Source organism: Triticum aestivum, chromosome 1D (assembly GCF_018294505.1).
Source record: "Triticum aestivum cultivar Chinese Spring chromosome 1D, IWGSC CS RefSeq v2.1, whole genome shotgun sequence".
In the NCBI taxonomy this organism is placed as follows: Eukaryota; Viridiplantae; Streptophyta; class Magnoliopsida; order Poales; family Poaceae; genus Triticum; species Triticum aestivum.
The window spans coordinates 297,758,023-297,776,263 of record NC_057796.1 but is presented as its reverse complement, the minus strand read 5'-3'; the positions used below and the strand labels follow the sequence as shown (position 1 = coordinate 297,776,263).

At 46.0% G+C, this 18,241-nt stretch overlaps 1 protein-coding gene across 1 annotated transcript; it reads right to left on the bottom strand.

The window, feature by feature from the left end:
• Nucleotides 1-14,492: 14,492 nt before the first annotated feature.
• On the bottom strand, nt 14,493-17,358 carry LOC123181575 (very-long-chain aldehyde decarbonylase GL1-10). Its single transcript, XM_044593870.1, has 5 exons — nt 16,889-17,358; nt 16,217-16,539; nt 15,059-15,206; nt 14,940-14,972; nt 14,493-14,770 (listed from the first exon to the last, which is right to left on the bottom strand). Exons 1-5 carry the CDS (start codon nt 17,216-17,218, stop codon nt 14,699-14,701), a joined length of 906 nt encoding a protein of 301 aa, XP_044449805.1. The 5' UTR covers nt 17,219-17,358; the 3' UTR covers nt 14,493-14,698.
• Nucleotides 17,359-18,241: the final 883 nt, after the last annotated feature.

The following is an 18,241-nucleotide window of genomic DNA, read 5'->3' as shown; positions in this document are numbered from 1 at the left end:
CTTGACCCAATTAAAATACATCAACTGCGTGTGTAGCCGTGATGGTCTCTTCTCGGCGGAGTCCGGGAAGTGAACACGGTCTGAGTTATGTATGACGTAAGTAGGTGTTCAGGATCACTTCTTGGTCATTGCTAGATGACGACCGTTCCGTTGCTTCTCTTCTCGCTCTCATTTGCGCAAGTTAGCCACCATATATGCTTTTGCCGCTGCAGCTCCACCTTATTACACCTCCCTTTCCTATAAGCTTAAATAGTCTTGATCTCGCAGGTGTGAGATTGCTGAGTCCCCATGACTCACAGATTCTACCAAAACAGTTGCAGGTGCCGACGATGCCAATGCAGATGATGGGGTCGATCTCAAGTGGGAGTTCGACGAGGAACGTGGTCGTTACTATGTGTCTTTTCCTGATGATCAGTAGTGGAGCCCAGTTGGGACGATCGGGGATCTAGCATTTGGGGTTGTCTTATTTTCATCTGGATTTTGACCGTAGTCGGTCTATATGTTTGTATTTTGGATGATGTATGATATTTATTCATGTATTGTGTGAAGTGGCGATTGTAAGCCAACTCTTTATCCCATTCTTGTTCATTACATGGGATTGTGTGAAGATGACCCTTCTTGCGACAAAACCACTATGCGGTTATGCCTCTAAGTCGTGCCTCGACACGTGGGAGATATAGCCGCATCGTGGGCGTTACAGCTGCCTCCTGCGGTAGTACCGCTCTCTGCGGGGCTGGTGTGGGGGGTAACGGTTGGCTTGTTCCCCCCACTATATAAGGAGGTCTTCTTCCCCAAAGTTGACCTACCTCTTCCCCCAAAAGCTCCATTGTTGCTCCAAGCTCCATTTTCGCCCGATCTCTCTCCCTAGCCAATCAAACTTGTTGATTTGCTCGGGATTGGTTGAGAAGGCCCCGATCTACACTTCCACCAAGAGAAATTTGATTCCCCCACTTATCCCTAGCGGATCTTGTTACTCTTGGGTGTTTGCACCTAGACGGTTGAGGTCACCATGGAGCCATAGTCCATTGTGGTGAAGCTTTGTGGTGTCGTTGGGAGCCTCCAATTAACTTGTGGAGATTGCCCCAACCTTGTTTGTAAAGGTTCGGTCGCCGCCTTCAAGGGCACCAATAGTGGAATCACGGCATCTCGCATTGTATGAGGGCGTGAGGAGAATACGGTGGCCCTAGTGGCTTCTTGGGGAGCATTGTGCCTCCACACCGCTCCAACGGAGACGTACTTCCCCTCAAAAGGAAGGAACTTCGTGTTGGGGAACGTAGCAGAAATTCAAAATTTTCTACGCATCACCAAGATCAATCTATGGAGTAATCTAGCAACGAGGGGAAGGGGAGTGCATCTACATACCATTGTAGATCGCGATGCGGAAGCGTTGCAAGAACGCGGATGAGGGAGTCGTACTCGTAGCGATTCAGATCGCGGTTGATTCCGATCTAAGCGCCGAACCACGGCGCCTCCGCGTTCAACACACGTGCAGCCCGGTGACGTCTCCCACGCCTTGATCCAGCAAGGTGAGAGGGAGAGGTTGGGGAAGACTCCATCCAGCAGCAGCACGACGGCGTGGTGGTGATGGAGGAGCGTGGCAATCCCGCAGGGCTTCGCCAAGCACCGCGGGAGAGGAGGAGGAGGGAGAGGGGTAGGGCTGCGCCAAAAGAGAGACGTTCTCGTGTGTCTTGGGCAGCCCAAACCTCAACTATATATAGGGGGGAAGGGGCTGCGCCCCCCTTAGGGTTTCCACCCCCAAGAGGAGGCGGCCAGCCCTAGATCCCATCAAGGGGGGCGACCAAGGGGAGGAGAGGGGGGCGCCCCACTAGATGGGCCCTAAGGCCCATCTGGACCTAGGGTTTGCCCCCTCCCACTCTCCCATGCGCCTTGGGCCTTGGTGGGGGGGCGCACCAGCCCCCCTGGGGCTGGTTCCCTCCCACACTTGGCCCACGCAGCCTTCTGGGGCTGGTGGCCCCACTTGGTGGACCCCCGGGTGTTGGGGAACGTAGTAATTACAAAAAATTTCCTACGCACACGCAAGATCATGGTGATGCATAGCAACGAGAGGGGAGAGTGTTGTCCACGTACCCTCGTAGACCGACAGCGGAAGCGTTATCACAACGCGGTTGATGTAGTCGAACGTCTTCACGATCCGACCGATCAAGTACCAAACGCACGGCACCTCCGAAGTTCTACACACGTTCAGCTCGATGATGTCCCTCGAACTCCGATCCAGCCGAGTGTTGAGGGAGAGTTTCGTCAGCACGACGGCGTGGTGACGATGATGATGTTCCACCGACGCAGGGCTTCGCCTAAGCTTCGCGACGGTATTATCGAGGTGTAATCTGGTGGAGGGGGGCACCGCACACGGCTAAAATATCGTATATCAAGTGTGTTCTTAGGTGCCCCCCTGCCCCCGTATATAAAGGAGCAAGGGGGAGGCCGGCTGCCTATGGGGCGCGCCAAGGAGAGGGGGGAGTCCTCCTCCTAGTAGGAGTAGGACTCCCCTTTCCTAGTCCTACTAGGAAAAGAAGGGGGGAAGGAAAGAGAGGGAGAGGGAGAGGGAAAGGGGGCTGCGCCCCCCTCTCCTAGTCCAACTAGGACTCCTCTGGGAGGGGGCGCACCACCTCCTGGCTGCTGCCCTCTCTCTCCCCTCAAGGCCCACTAAGGCCCAATACTTCCCCGGGGGGTTCCGGTAACCCTCCGGCACTCCGGTTTAATCCGAAACTTCTCCGGAACACTTCCGGTGTCCGAATATAGTCGTCCAATATATCAATCTTTACGTCTCGACCATTTCGAGACTCCTCGTCATGTCCGTGATCACATCCGGGACTCCGAACAACCTTCGGTACATCAAATCATATAAACTCATAATAAAACTGTCATCGTAACTTTAAGCGTGCGGACCCTTTGGGTTCGAGAACTATGTAGACATGACCGAGACACCTCTCCGGTCAATAACCAATAGCGGGACCTGGATGCCCATATTGGCTCCTACATATTCTACGAAGATCTTTATCGGTCAGACCGCATAACAACATACGTTGTTCCCTTTGTCATCGGTATGTTACTTGCCCGAGATTCGATCGTCGGTATCTCGATACCTAGTTCAATCTCGTTACCGGCAAGTCTCTTTACTCGTTCCGTAATACATCATCCCGCAACTAACTCATTAGTCACAATGCTTGCAAGGCTTATAGTGATGTGCATTACCGAGTGGGCCCTGAGATACCTCTCCGACAATCGGAGTGACAAATCCTAATCTCGAAATACGCCAACCCAACAAGTACCTTTGGAGACACCTGTAGAGCACCTTTATAATCACCCAGTTACGTTGTGACGTTTGGTAGCACACAAAGTGTTCCTCCGGTAAACGGGAGTTGCATAATCTCATAGTCATAGGAACATGTATAAGTCATGAAGAAAGCAATAGCAACATACTAAACGATCGGGTGCTAAGCTAATGTAATGGGTCATGTCAATCACGTCATTCTCCTAATGAGGTGATCCCGTTAATCAAATGACAACTCATGTCTATGGCTAGGAAACATAACCATCTTTGATTAACGAACTAGTCAAGTAGAGGCATACTAGTGACACTTTGTTTGTCTATGTATTCACACATGTATTATGTTTCCGGTTAATACAATTCTAGCATGAATAATAAACATTTATCATGATATAAGGAAATATATAATACTTTATTATTGCCTCTAGGGCATATTTCCTTCAGTCTCCCACTTGCACTAGAGTCAATAATCTAGATTACATAGTAATGATTCTTACACCCATGGAGTCTTGGTGCTGATCATGTTTTGCTCGTGGAAGAGGCTTAGTCAACGGATCTGCTACATTCAGATCCGTATGTATCTTGCAAATTTCTATGTCTCCCACCTGGACTAAATCCCGGATGGAATTGAAGCGTCTTCTGATGTGCTTGGTTCTCTTGTGAAATCTGGATTCCTTTGCTAAGGCAATTGCACCAGTATTATCACAAAAGATTTTCATTGGTCCCGATGTACTAGGTATGACACCTAGATCGGTTATGAACTCCTTCATCCAGACTCCTTCATTCGCTGCTTCCGAAGCAGCTATGTATTCCGCTTCACACGTAGATCCCGCCACGACACTTTGCTTGGAACTGCACCAACTGACAGCTCCACCGTTCAATGTAAATACGTATCCGGTTTGCGATTTCGAATCGTCCGGATCAGTGTCAAAGCTTGCATCAACGTAACCATTTACGATGAGCTCTTTGTCACCTCCATATACGAGAAACATATCCTTAGTCCTTTTCAGGTATTTCAGGATGTTCTTGACCGCTGTCCAGTGATCCACTCCTGGATTACTTTGGTACCTCCCTGCTAAACTTATAGCCAGGGACACATCAGGTCTGGTACACAGCATTGCATACATGATAGAGCCTATGGCTGAAGCATAGGGAACATCTTTCATCTTCTCTCTATCTTCTGCAGTGGTCGGGTATTGAGTCTTACTCAATCTCACACCTTGTAGTACAGGCAAGAACCCTTTCTTTGCTTGATCCATTTTGAACTTCTTCAAAACTTTGTCAAGGTATGTGCTTTGTGAAAGTCCAATTAAGCGCCTTGATCTATCTCTATAGATCTTAATGCCTAATATATATGCAGCTTCACCGAGGTCTTTCATTGAAAAACTCTTATTCAAGTATCCCTTTATGCTATCCAGAAATTCAATATCATTTCCAATCAGTAATATGTCATCCACATATAATATCAGAAATGCTATCGAGCTCCCACTCACTTTCTTGTAAATACAGGCTTCTCCAAAAGTCTGTACAAAACCAAATGCTTTGATCACACTATCAAAGCGTTTATTCCAACTCCGAGAGGCTTGCACCAGTCCATAGATGGATCGCTGGAGCTTGCACACTTTGTTAGCTCCCTTTGGATTGACAAAACCTTCTGGTTGCATCATATACAATTCTTCTTCCAGAAATCCATTCAGGAACGCAGTTTTGACATCCATTTGCCAAATTTCATAATCATAAAATGCGGCAATTGCTAACATGATTCGGACAGACTTAAGCATCGCTACGGGTGAGAAGGTCTCATCGTAGTCAATTCCTTGAACTTGTCGAAAACCTTTCGCAACAAGTCGAGCTTTATAGATAGTAACATTACCATCAGCGTTAGTCTTCTTCTTGAAGATCCATTTATTTTCAATGGCTTGCCGACCATCGGGCAAGTCAACCAAAGTCCATACTTTGTTCTCATACATGGATCCCATCTCGGATTTCATGGCTTCAAGCCATTTTTCGGAATCTGGGCTCACCATCGCTTCTTCATAGTTCGTAGGTTCGCCATGGTCTAGTAACATGACCTCCAGAACAGGATTACCGTACCACTCTGGTGCGGATCTTGATCTAGTTGACCTACGAAGTTCAGTAATAACTTGATCTGAAGTTTCATGATCATTATCATTAACTTCCTCACTACTTGGTGTAGGTATCGTAGAAACTGATCTCTGCGATGATCTACTTTCCAATAAGGGAGCAGGTACAGTTACCTCATCAAGTTCTACTTTCCTCCCACTCACATCTTTCGAGAGAAACTCCTTCTCCAGAAAGGATCCATTTCTAGCAACAAATATCTTGCCTTCGGATCTGTGATAGAAGGTGTACCCAACGGTCTCCTTTGGGTATCCTATGAAGACACATTTCTCCGATTTAGGCTCGAGCTTATCAGGTTGAAGTTTCTTCACATAAGTATCGCAACCCCAAACTTTAAGATACGACAACTTTGGTTTCTTGCCAAACCATAGTTCAAAAGGCGTCGTCTCAACGGATTTCGATGGTGTCCTATTTAGAGTGAATGCAGCCGTCTCTAAAGCATAACCCCAAAACGATAGCGGTAAATCAGTAAGAGACATCATAGATCGCACCATATCTAGTAAAGTGCGATTACGACGTTCAGACACACCATTACGCTGTGGTGTTCCGGGTGGCGTGAGTTGCGAAACTATTCCGCATTGTTTCAAATGTAGACCAAACTCGTAACTCAAATATTCTCCTCCACGATCAGATCGTAGGAATTTTATTTTCTTGTTACGATGATTTTCAACTTCACTCTGAAATTCTTTGAACTTTTCAAATGTTTCAGACTTATGTTTCATTAAGTAGATATACCCATATCTGCTCAAATCATCTGTGAAGGTGAGAAAATAACGATATCCGCCACGAGCTTCAATATTCTTCGGACCACATACATCTGTATGTATGATTTCCAACAAATCTTTTGCTCTCTCCATAGTTCCGGAGAACGGTGTTTTGTCATCTTGCCCATAAGGCACGGTTCGCAAGTACCAAGTGATTCAAAATCAAGTGATTCCAAAATTCCATCAGTATGGAGTTTCTTCATGCGCTTTACACCGATATGACCCAAACGGCAGTGCCACAAATAAGTTGCACTGTCATTATTAACTCTGCATCTTTTGGCTTCAACATTATGAATATGTGTATCACTACTATCGAGATTCATTAAAAATAGACCACTCTTCAAGGGTGCATGACCATAAAAGATATTATTCATATAAATAGAACAACCATTATTCTCTGATTTAAATGAATAACCGTCTCGCATTAAACAAGATCCAGATATAATGTTCATGCTCAACGCTGGCACCAAATAACAATTATTTAGGTCTAAAACTAATCCCGAAGGTAGATGTAGAGGTAGCGTGCCGATGGCGATCACATCGACTTTGGAACCATTTCCCACGCGCATCGTCACCTCGTCCTTAGCTAAACTTCGCTTAATCCGTAGCCCCTGTTTTGAGTTGCAAATATTAGCAACAGAACCAGTATCAAATACCCAGGTGCTACTGCGAGTATTAGTAAGGTACACATCAATAACATGTATATCACATATACCTTTGTTAACCTTGCCATCCTTCTTATCCGCCAAATACTTGGGGCAGTTCCGCTTCCAGTGGCCAGTCTGCTTACAGTAGAAGCACTCAGTTTCAGGCTTAGGTCCAGACTTGGATTTCTTCTCCTGAACAGCAACTTGCTTGCTATTCTTCTTGAAGTTCCCTTTCTTCTTCCCTTTGCCCTTTTTCTTGAAACTAGTGGTTTTACTGACCATCAACACTTGATGCTCCTTTTTGATTTCTACCTCCGCTGCCTTTAGCATTGCGAAGAGCTCGGGAATCGTCTTATTCATCCCTTGCATGTTATAGTTCATCACGAAGCTCTTGTAGCTTGGTGGCAGTGATTGAAGAATTCTGTCAATGACGCAATCATCCGGAAGTTGAACTCCCAGTTGAATTAAGTGATTATTATACCCAGACATTCTGAGTATATGCTCACTGACAGAACTATTCTCTTCCATCTTGCAGCTATAGAACTTATTGGAGACTTCATATCTCTCAATCCGGGCATTTGCTTGAAATATTAACTTCAACTCCTGGAACATCTCATATGCTCCATGACGTTCAAAACGTCGTTGAAGTCCCGGTTCTAAGCCGTAAAGCATGGCACACTGAACTATTGAGTAGTCATCAGCTTTGCTTTGCCAGACGTTCATAACTTCTGGCGTAGCTCTTGCAGGAGGCCTGGCACCTAGCGGTGCTTCCAGGACGTAATTCTTCTGTGCAGCAATGAGGATAATCCTCAAGTTACGGACCCAGTCCGTGTAATTGCTACCATCATCTTTCAACTTAGCTTTCTCAAGGAACGCATTAAAATTCAACGGCACAACAGCACAGGCCATATATCTACAATTAACATAGACAAGCAAGATACTATCAGGTACTAAGTTCATGATAAATTTAAGTTCAATTAATCATATTACTTAAGAACTCCCACTTAGATAGACATCTCTCTAATCATCTAAGTGATTACGTGATCCAAAGCAACTAAACCATGTCCGATTAACACGTGAGATGGAGTAGTTTCAATGGTGAACATCACTATGTTGATCATATCTACTATATGATTCACGCTCGACCTTTCGGTCTCTGTGTTCCGAGGCCATATCTGTACATATGCTAGGCTCGTCAAGTTTAACCTGAGTACTCCGCGTGTGCAACTGTTTTGCACCCGTTGTATTTGAACGTAGAGCCTATCACACCCGATTAACACGTGGTGTCTCAGCACGAAGAACTTTTACAACGGTGCATACTCAGGGAGAACACTTTTATCTTGAAATTTTAGTGAGAGATCATCTTATAATGCTACCGTCAAACAAAGCAAGATAAGATGCATAAAGGATTAACATCACATGCAATCAATATAAGTGATATGATATGGCCATCATCATCTTGTGCTTGTGATCTCCATCTCCAAAGCACCGTGCTTGTGATCTCCATCTCCGAAGCACCATCATGATCACCATCGTCACCGGCTCGACACCTTGATCTCCATCGTAGTATCGTTGTCGTCTCGCCAACTTATTGCTTTTACAACTATCACTACCGTTTAGTGATAAAGTAAAACTATTACATGGCGATTGCATCTCATACAATAAAGCGACAACCATATGGCTCCTGCCAGTTGCCGATAACTCGGTTACAAAACATGATCATCTCATACAACACATTATATCACATCATGTCTTGACCATATCACATCACAACATGCCCTGCAAAAACAAGTTAGACGATCTCTACTTTGTTGTTGCATATTTTACGTGGCTGCTACGGGCTTAGCAAGAACCGTTCTTACCTACGCATCAAAACCACAACGATAGTTTGTCAAGTTGGTGCTGTTTTAACCTTCGCAAGGACCGGGCGTAGCCACACTCGGTTCAACTAAAGTGAGAGAGACAGACACCCGCCAGTCACCTTTAAGCAACGAGTGCTCCGAACGGTGAAACCAGTCTCGCGTAAGCGTACGCGTAATGTCGGTCCGGGCCGCTTCATCTCACAATACCGCTGAACCAAAGTATGACATGCTGGTAAGCAGTATGACTTATATCGCCCACAACTCACTTGTGTTCTACTCGTGCATAGCATCAACGCATAAAACCAGGCTCGGATGCCACTGTTGGGGAACGTAGTAATTTCAAAAAAATTCCTACGCACACGCAAGATCATGGTGATGCATAGCAACGAGAGGGGAGAGTGTTGTCCACGTACCCTCGTAGACCGAAAGCGGAAGCGTTATCACAACGCGGTTGATGTAGTCGAACGTCTTCACGATCCGACCGATCAAGTACCGAACGCACGGCACCTCCGAAGTTCTACACACGTTCAGCTCGATGACGTCCCTCGAACTCCGATCCAGCCGAGTGTTGAGGGAGAGTTTCGTCAGCACGACGGCGTGGTGACGATGATGATGTTCCACCGACGCAGGGCTTCGCCTAAGCTTCGCGACGGTATTACCGAGGTGTAATCTGGTGGAGGGGGGCACCGCACACAGCTAAAATATCGTATATCAAGTGTGTTCTTAGGTGCCCCCCTGCCCCCGTATATAAAGGAGCAAGGGGGAGGCCGGCTGCCTATGGGGCGCGCCAAGGAGAGGGGGGAGTCCTCCTCCTAGTAGGAGTAGGACTCCCCTTTCCTAGTCCTACTAGGAAAAGAAGGGGGGAAGGAAAGAGAGGGAGAGGGAGAGGGAAAGGGGGTTGCGCCCCCCTCTCCTAGTCCAACTAGGACTCCTCTGGGAGGGGGCGCACCACCTCCTGGCTGCTGCCCTCTCTCTCCCCTCAAGGCCCACTAAGGCCCGATACTTCCCCGGGGGGTTCCGGTAACCCTCCGGCACTCCGGTTTAATCCGAAACTTCTCCGGAACACTTCCGATGTCTGAATATAGTCGTCCAATATATCAATCTTTACGTCTCGACCATTTCGAGACTCCTCGTCATGTCCGTGATCACATCCGGGACTCCGAACAACCTTCGGTACATCAAATCATATAAACTCATAATAAAACTGTCATCGTAACTTTAAGCGTGCGGACCCTTTGGGTTCGAGAACTATGTAGACATGACCGAGACACCTCTCCGGTCAATAACCAATAGCGGGACCTGGATGCCCATATTGGCTCCTACATATTCTACGAAGATCTTTATCGGTCAGACCGCATAACAACATACGTTGTTCCCTTTGTCATCGGTATGTTACTTGCCCGAGATTCGATCGTCGGCATCTCGATACCTAGTTCAATCTCGTTACCGGCAAGTCTCTTTACTAGTTCCGTAATACATCATCCCGTAACTAACTCATTAGTCACAATGCTTGCAAGGCTTATAGTGATGTGCATTACCGAGTGGGCCCTGAGATACCTCTCCGACAATCGGAGTGACAAATCCTAATCTCGAAATACGCCAACCCAACAAGTACCTTTGGAGACACCTGTAGAGCACCTTTATAATCACCCAGTTACGTTGTGACGTTTGGTAGCACACAAAGTGTTCCTCCGGTAAACGGGAGTTGCATAATCTCATAGTCATAGGAACATGTATAAGTCATGAAGAAAGCAATAGCAACATACTAAACGATCGGGTGCTAAGCTAATGTAATGGGTCATGTCAATCACGTCATTCTCCTAATGAGGTGATCCCGTTAATCAAATGACAACTCATGTCTATGGCTAGGAAACATAACCATCTTTGATTAACGAACTAGTCAAGTAGAGGCATACTAGTGACACTTTGTTTGTCTATGTATTCACACATGTATTATGTTTCCGGTTAATACAATTCTAGCATGAATAATAAACATTTATCATGATATAAGGAAATATAAAATACTTTATTATTGCCTCTAGGGCATATTTCCTTCACCGGGACCCTCCCGGTGGTCCCGGTACATTACCGATTTCACCCGAAACTTTTCCGGTGACCAAAACAGGACTTCCCATATATAAATCTTTACCTCCGGACCATTCCGGAACTCCTCGTGACGTCCGGGATCTCATCCGGGACTCCGAACAACATTCGGTAACCACGTACATACTTTTCCTATAACCCTAGCGTCATCGAACCTTAAGCGTGTAGACCCTACGGGTTCGGGAACCATGCAGACATGACCGAGACGTTCTCCGGTCAATAACCAACAGCGGGATCTGGATACCCATGTTGGCTCCCACATGTTCCACGATGATCTCATCGGATGAACCACGATGTCGGGGATTCAATCAATCCCGTATTCAATTCCCTTTGTCTACTGGTATGTTACTTGCCCGAGATTCGATCGTCGGTATCCCTATACCTTGTTCAATCTCGTTACCGGCAAGTCTCTTTACTCGTTCCGTAACTCACATCATCCCGTGATCAACTCCTTGGTCACACTGTGCACATTATGATGATGTCCTACCGAGTGGGCCCAGAGATACCTCTCCGTTTACATGGAGTGACAAATCCCAGTCTCGATTCGTGCCAACCCAACAGACACTTTCGGAGATACCTGTAGTGCACCTTTATAGCCACCCAGTTACGTTGTGACGTTTGGTACACCCAAAGCATTCCTACGGTATCCGGGAGTTGCACAATCTCATGGTCTAAGGAAATGATACTTGACATTAGAAAAGCTCTGAGCAAACGAACTACACGATCTTGTGCTAGGCTTAGGATTGGTCTTGTCCATCACATCATTCTCCTAATGATGTGATCCCGTTATCAACGACATCCAATGTCCATGGTCAGGAAACCGTAACCATCTATTGATCAACGAGCTAGTCAACTAGAGGCTTACTAGGGACATGGTGTTGTCTATGTATCCACACATGTATCTGAGTTTCCTATCAATACAATTCTAGCATGGATAATAAACGATTATCATGAACAAGGAAATATAATAATAACCAATTTATTATTGCCTCTAGGGCATATTTCTAACACTTCGGTAACACATCCTCGTCTTCACCGGCTCCACTCTTGGTTATCTCGTCCCTTTACTTTCGCAAGTTTACTCGTGTTATATCTCTTATTTGCTTGCATGCTTGTTGTCATTGCATCATATAGGTTGCTCACTTAGTTGCATATCTAGACAACCTATTTTGATGCAAAAGTTTAATTTGGTAAAGAAAAGCTAAAAATTGTTAGTTGCCTATTCACCCCCCCCCCCCCCCAGTCAACTATATTGATCCTTTCAACAAGGCGCGCGTCCATTTGGTGTCCGCCGCGACCCAAACCCGGCGCATGTTTGCGCTCGAAATGGGTCGGCTCGGACACAAAACGAACCAGATGGGTCTGGGCCGTCGCGCGCTAGACCGACCGGTTTGTCCCTTTTACCCCAAACGGACAGGGCCGGACATAATGGGGTCGCGCGGTGGAGTTGGCCTAATCAGGACGGACGCCAACATTGGGTCCATCACCTACAAAGTTTTTGCCTTCAATATATGCCTCATAAAGGCACCAGCCATCGTCCACTATCAGCGCCTCCATGAACTGGAAAATGGAAATGATGTGAAAAGTCTTGCATGTTCATCCCAGTCACGATACTGTGCATCACACTTTGTAGGCTCACTTACCTTTTAGCATTCGCACAAGTCGTACTGGAGTTTCTGCTTGTTGAACATCCCGAATATCCTGTCCCAGCGAGGTTTCTTTTGGCCACACATGAATTCATCCTGCATTGTTTCATAGAATGTAAATTATGATAATTCGAAGCATTAAGCATTGGACAAATGGCGTTGAAGGGGGTGCTAACGGTATGCGCCGCGAAACTCGGGTTCATCAAACACCGCGAGCGGGGAGCTCCTCCTGGGTAAAGCTTGTCGTCTTTGAAGTTTCAACTGCATCATGCGGACGGATGCGCCCATCCCACGATCTGGCCCAAGCCCGTCTAGCTCCCGCTTGTAAGGCTCACGGTTTGAAAACCACTTTCTGTAACATGTGGGGATTCATTTTACAGCGGAAAAGGTACTCGGAACAAATGTACAATGCACATGTGTGTGCCACCACCCTAAACAATCACACAAACCCGCGTCGAGAATAAACCAACTGCAGGAATCTCATTTCATATTCCTGGCTCCACTAGCGACTTGGAACCTGGCCTCACATATATATTAAGGTGTCATGGTCGTATACTATTTGTTTTAACATTTGCCATGATTAGTAAACACAATTTGTTTCGAGAATTGCCATGAGATAACAATAATTTTGTTTCAAGATGTTGTTGTGATTTAGAAAACACAATTCGTAAAATTGTTGTGTCATAGTTACAGATTTTCCTAAAATTGGCCATGTGATGGGAAACATGATGTTCGGAATTTGTTGTGTGGTCCATAGAAATTCTTTCAAACTTGTCATGTTATAGAGAAAAAAATTCGCTCACGAATGTCACGGACCACTACAAGACATTTTCAAAGAATTGCCAACGTAGATACAAATCAGTACACACTACTACAACGCATCAGATGCTATTTGCAAAAAAAAGAACTCTTAAGATGTCATCTTCGTGTCAGACCCCCATGTTTTTTTAACAGAGAAAGGCGCCAAAAGCGCCATATATTTCAGCTCATGAAGATAACACATTGTCAATTACATGACCCTACTAGGGATAACAAAGAAGAAAAGCTTGTATTACAGGGCAATTCTTCCTAAAATGAGCTGAGCAGAACACATTTAAAGATAGGTTCAAGCAGAAGCATATGAACCTGATGTACACAAACGAAGAGGAACACCCAAGATAGGATGTCCCAGAGGCGGCGCTCGAACCCCACCAACGGCCCCTTGGCCGGTCGGAGGTCCAGCGCGCCGAGGCCGTCGGTCGCCACATGCTCCTCCTGCTCCGCTCTCTTCCGCTTTTGCGCGGGTGAGGCGGCCTCGCCGGCCAGCGGCGGCCGGCAGGTGCGCGCGAGCAACTGCAAGCAAGACGGCCCCGGTGATGCGTCCGCGCGTGCGTCTTTTGGTGTGTGTGTGTTGTGTTTGTTGGCGGCGGGGGTGGGAGAGAGCTGTACAAATCGGATGGTACATGCAGTCCAACCATCCTGTCCCAATGGAACGATTCGTAATTCCCGTCACTTAACGCCGTGCGCCGTAACCCCGCTGTACCGACCAATGCCCCTATATTAACTACCTACACTTTTAAACCCACACCGTATTTTCACGATTCATTAATGTCATCCGCATGTGCTCGCTGTACCATTGGTCCGTTTACCAGGAGCACACGAGCTCGTGTGTACTATCGCCACTCTCCAGAAACGTTCTTATATTATGGGATGGAGGGAGTATTTTAACTGGACCATTCTCTTGAGAGGGGATCTATATGAATGGAGCGTTATAATAATGCTTACAAATTTCATGGTCTAAACTGTGTGGTAAGTATTATTATTTCACATTTTCTTAAGGCAGTTGTTGCAAATTTGGTAGTATGTCCTATTGTGCTATCCTCCCAAAGTTTAAAACGTTGCAATTGATACTGTACAATCTTATAACTGGAGTTTGCGTGTGAACTGAAATGGATGTACATTTTTTTCCTTCATATAGACAGATGATAAGTATTCAGTATGACCATCAAGCGCACAAGCTTAATCATACTTTTCTTATTGAAAGCCAATCCACGGAGATATAGCAGATAGCAAGCTCATTTAAAGGTTATCTGGGGAATATTATTGGTCAGCGTAACAAGTTCAGGGATGTTCACCACACTTGCAAGAAACACAAAAATTCACATAACAAGAACTACACATGCCCAGCTCAACACAACTATTTTCACAATGCCATAACTGAACAAGATCATCAGGGAGGCGCTGAGGATGCACTCTATAAGACCATCTAATCCAACTTTGCGTAAGCGAATCCGTCGGCACCTTCTTTCTCGCCGTCGCTTGGCGCCAGATCCTTCAACTATTTCATGCAGGGGGGACAAGAAAAGTCAATAAAATTAGCTCCACATATACACCTTAACAGCCAATTCGCAGATGGCAGTTTTGCAAACTGAAAAATAATGTACGATACTATTTCTTAGGTAAAGTACAAGTAACGACAGAAGATATAAACAGTTAAAACAAACTACCTTTGCTAAGTAAGCCTTGTGGAATCTGTAACCCTGAAAGAACAATATACTCAAATTAGAAATCTTGCGCTTCCTGAGGTTTGGAATAGTGCCTTTGTGCAATGAAGGGGAAAACTTACTCTGTCGGTCCCATATAGGTAATCACAGTACGTGAAAACGGAAGCAAAATTGCTCTGGCTTTGGCCTCCAACGTAGTGATGATAATCATGGTATTCTGCTCCTCCATAGAATGGAATATACTTTGTCAGGCTGAATGGGAAATCAAAACTGCAAAATGAAAAGATAAAGTTCAGAAATATTGTTGTGGAGTAGTCATGGACAGTATAACTGGGCATAGCAACAAACCAAAATAAAACAAGGCTCATCTCCAAAAAGTTGGATTAGATGCGGCATTTTGTAGCTTAGCTGTTCATACATATTATTATTTCTTCAAGATTTGTAGGTTATATCTTTTTCATAGCAGAGTGAAATTATAATTGAGAAACATAAGATACTTTAGCCAAAATAATCAGGTCACATGAATTGAAACACAGCTGGGGAAAAAACCGAATAAATGTAGAGCTTGTTTGTTAATTTTGTCCTACAAAAGAGATAATTGCTTTAGCTTCTTCATTACCAGGTTCTTCCATTCATATAATTATAGATGAACAAAGAGCTGTATTCCTAAGAAAACCTCCCATGTTTCTATATGGCTTGGCATATACTCCCTCCGTCCGAAAAAGCATGTCCCTCAAATGGATGTATCTAGCACCAAGTTAGTACTAGATACATCCATTTGAGGAACAAGCTTGGGACAAGTTTTTTCGGACGGAGGGAGTACACGTTATGCAAAAAGAACGTATGGTTACTTTACTTTATTTTCTCATGGCTTGTTAAACCTTTCTTTTTATCTTTTTGGATCATATAACGAAATAAAAACTTCTCGATTTATCAGAATACATAGTCAAATTCAGTACTTTATTCAAGTTAGATGAAATAGTAATAGTTTGGCTCACATTAAGTAAGCAGCCAGCTACGACTTATTTTAATCAATAACTCAACTAATTCAGACGTAGACCCATGCAGCTAACATTGCAATCCATCTGTCACTAGCAGCAAAATACATTATAACCTTTGCCAAATACTACTCCCTCCGTAAACTAATATAAGAGCATTTAGATCACTATCATTGCATACATCGTCAGATACAGTGGGAGCTAGCTATTTAATTACAGAGGGGTTAGTGGCTGCACATTCTTGGAAATAATCTCAAGGGAGAAACTACCGAAATTCCTTACCCGCTGTGTGTGTCAATGGCTTCCATCTGACGAAGTATAATCCAGAGCCAGAATGTTATCATGTGGCCTGGTGCAATGGCCGGCCCAGCGAAGGAGGGGATGCCAAGTATGAGCACCTCTGCCCAGTGTGCGTATGGCGCTGCAAAGCCAATGGGCGCGGTGTACTCATGGTGGATCCGGTGGATCTTCTCATAGCCCCACTCACCGTGCAGCAGCCGGTGGATCCAGTAGTTGAGGTAGTCCTCAACCAGGAAGTAGACCAGCAGCTGTGCCGCCATCTCCCCCAGAGACGGCAGCGGCAGTCCGGTGTGGATTCCCACCATCTGCAGTGATCAATCAATCAAAGAGGATAAATTTATTATTGTTTCATCGTAAGTGCTACACCAGTCTTTTGTTTTTGCCAAGACCGCGTGGAGAAAATAGAGGAAATTTTGAAATGTGGATCACTTGTACAGGGTTTTGGAGCAGCGCCCAGGCCATAAATTCCCCAAAACTAGTACTCCTCCGAACATACAGATCAAAAAGGACAACCGCATGCGAATCTGAATTCCATGCCTTTCAGCGCTGTAACATTCGATCTTTTTCCATGGAAGCCCAAATCTCGGACCGCATTGCGCAGATTCATCATCCACCAAGAGAAAAAGAAAAACGAGGGTCGGGGGAGAAGCGGACCTTGACGGCGGGGTAGGAGACGAGCTGGAGCGGGCCGATGACGAGGAAGAAGATGCGCATGACGTCCCCGTAGCACTTGAGGAACTCGGCACGCGAGAGCCGCACCCGGGGCTGCAGCTTGTACGGCCCGACGGCCCGCGGCGCGCGGAGCTCGAGGAGCGCGACGGGGAGCGGCGCGAGCGTGAAGACGACGAGGAGGAAGAGGATGTTGAGGCAGTAGAGGTAGTAGTCGGACGTCTCCGCGGTCCACCGGAACCACAGCGCCTCCGCGGCCGTCATGGCGCGCCCCAGCGCCGCCTCGGCCTCCGCCGCCGTCGCCCACGGGAGCATCTCGTCCGGCCGGACGGACGGACGGACAGACACAAGGACCCGCCCGCAAAAACAGACTGAGAGAGACCACTGGCCAGTCTCGCTCCTCGGACCCTCCGCCACTTCTCCTCCCACTCTCCCGGGGACGCGTCCGTAATTTCTGTGTAGTTGCGGGGGGCTGCGCCGTATGTTTTGCCGCTCCTCCCCCGGGTTTCCAGAGCGGTTCGGTTACCCTGGCGCTGGCCGGCGAGTGGCCGTGAGCCCGAGAGACGTCGTGCTCGCCTTTTGCGACGGGCTGGACGGTTCACTGACGTGTGGGGTCGGCGTGGGCTTTTGGTTGTCAGCGAGGGGTTGGCGCGATGGGCCGGCAGGCGGCAGGTCTTTTCGGTACTGGTGATTTTTCTAAGTTGGATCTCACGTGCCACATGGAGCCCCTGTGGTTGTCCTTTTGGACCCATATGAGATGCATGATCTGGACTTTGGATACAATGGACTGTTTTTTTTTCTGCTTAATATATGAAATGCCAGAAATTTGCTGGATCTTTCAAAAGAAAAAGAAAAAAATTACTATGGACAGTTTTTAGCTTGCGGGTGGCTTTGAGCCAGTTGATTGATCCCGAGATTAGACGTGAGCTGAGCTTTAAGTTCCTTTCTCTGGCAATCGGCAGGAGTTCTACCTTTTCATTTTTATGAATAAGAAAGAGAATCCATGGGCTTATCCTGCTTTGCTAAACTTGATAGAGGCGACTATAAAATCCTTGGGCTCCAAAAGAAAATTAGGTAGAAGCGAATTTAGTGGGGTTCCAGGGGTGTCATGCTACTCTCTTCAAAAATACAAAACAATTTGTATTGAGTTTACACTAGCTGTCTACAATTTAAATTATATTTTTTGTCTATTTTTAAAAAATGTGAAGATGTATATAAATAAATACACAATTTTCAGTGTTTTTTAATGAATTCTGAGTTAGTTATTGAAGTTATTTTTCTCTCATCAAGTTTGGATTGCTTACCACGAGTGTCACATGGTAGTTATTGAAGTTATCT

Bases quoted from the DNA above. Each gene is read 5' to 3' on its own strand.
- LOC123181575 (XM_044593870.1), bottom strand. From the start codon at position 17,218: ATGCTCCCGTGGGCGACGGCGGCGGAGGCCGAGGCGGCGCTGGGGCGC. The intron at 15,207-16,216 runs GTAAGGAATTTC...TTCATTTTGCAG, and splicing joins GCCATTGACACACACAGCGG to TTTTGATTTCCCATTCAGCC. The intron at 14,973-15,058 runs GTAAGTTTTCCC...TTGTTCTTTCAG, and splicing joins ACCTATATGGGACCGACAGA to GGTTACAGATTCCACAAGGC.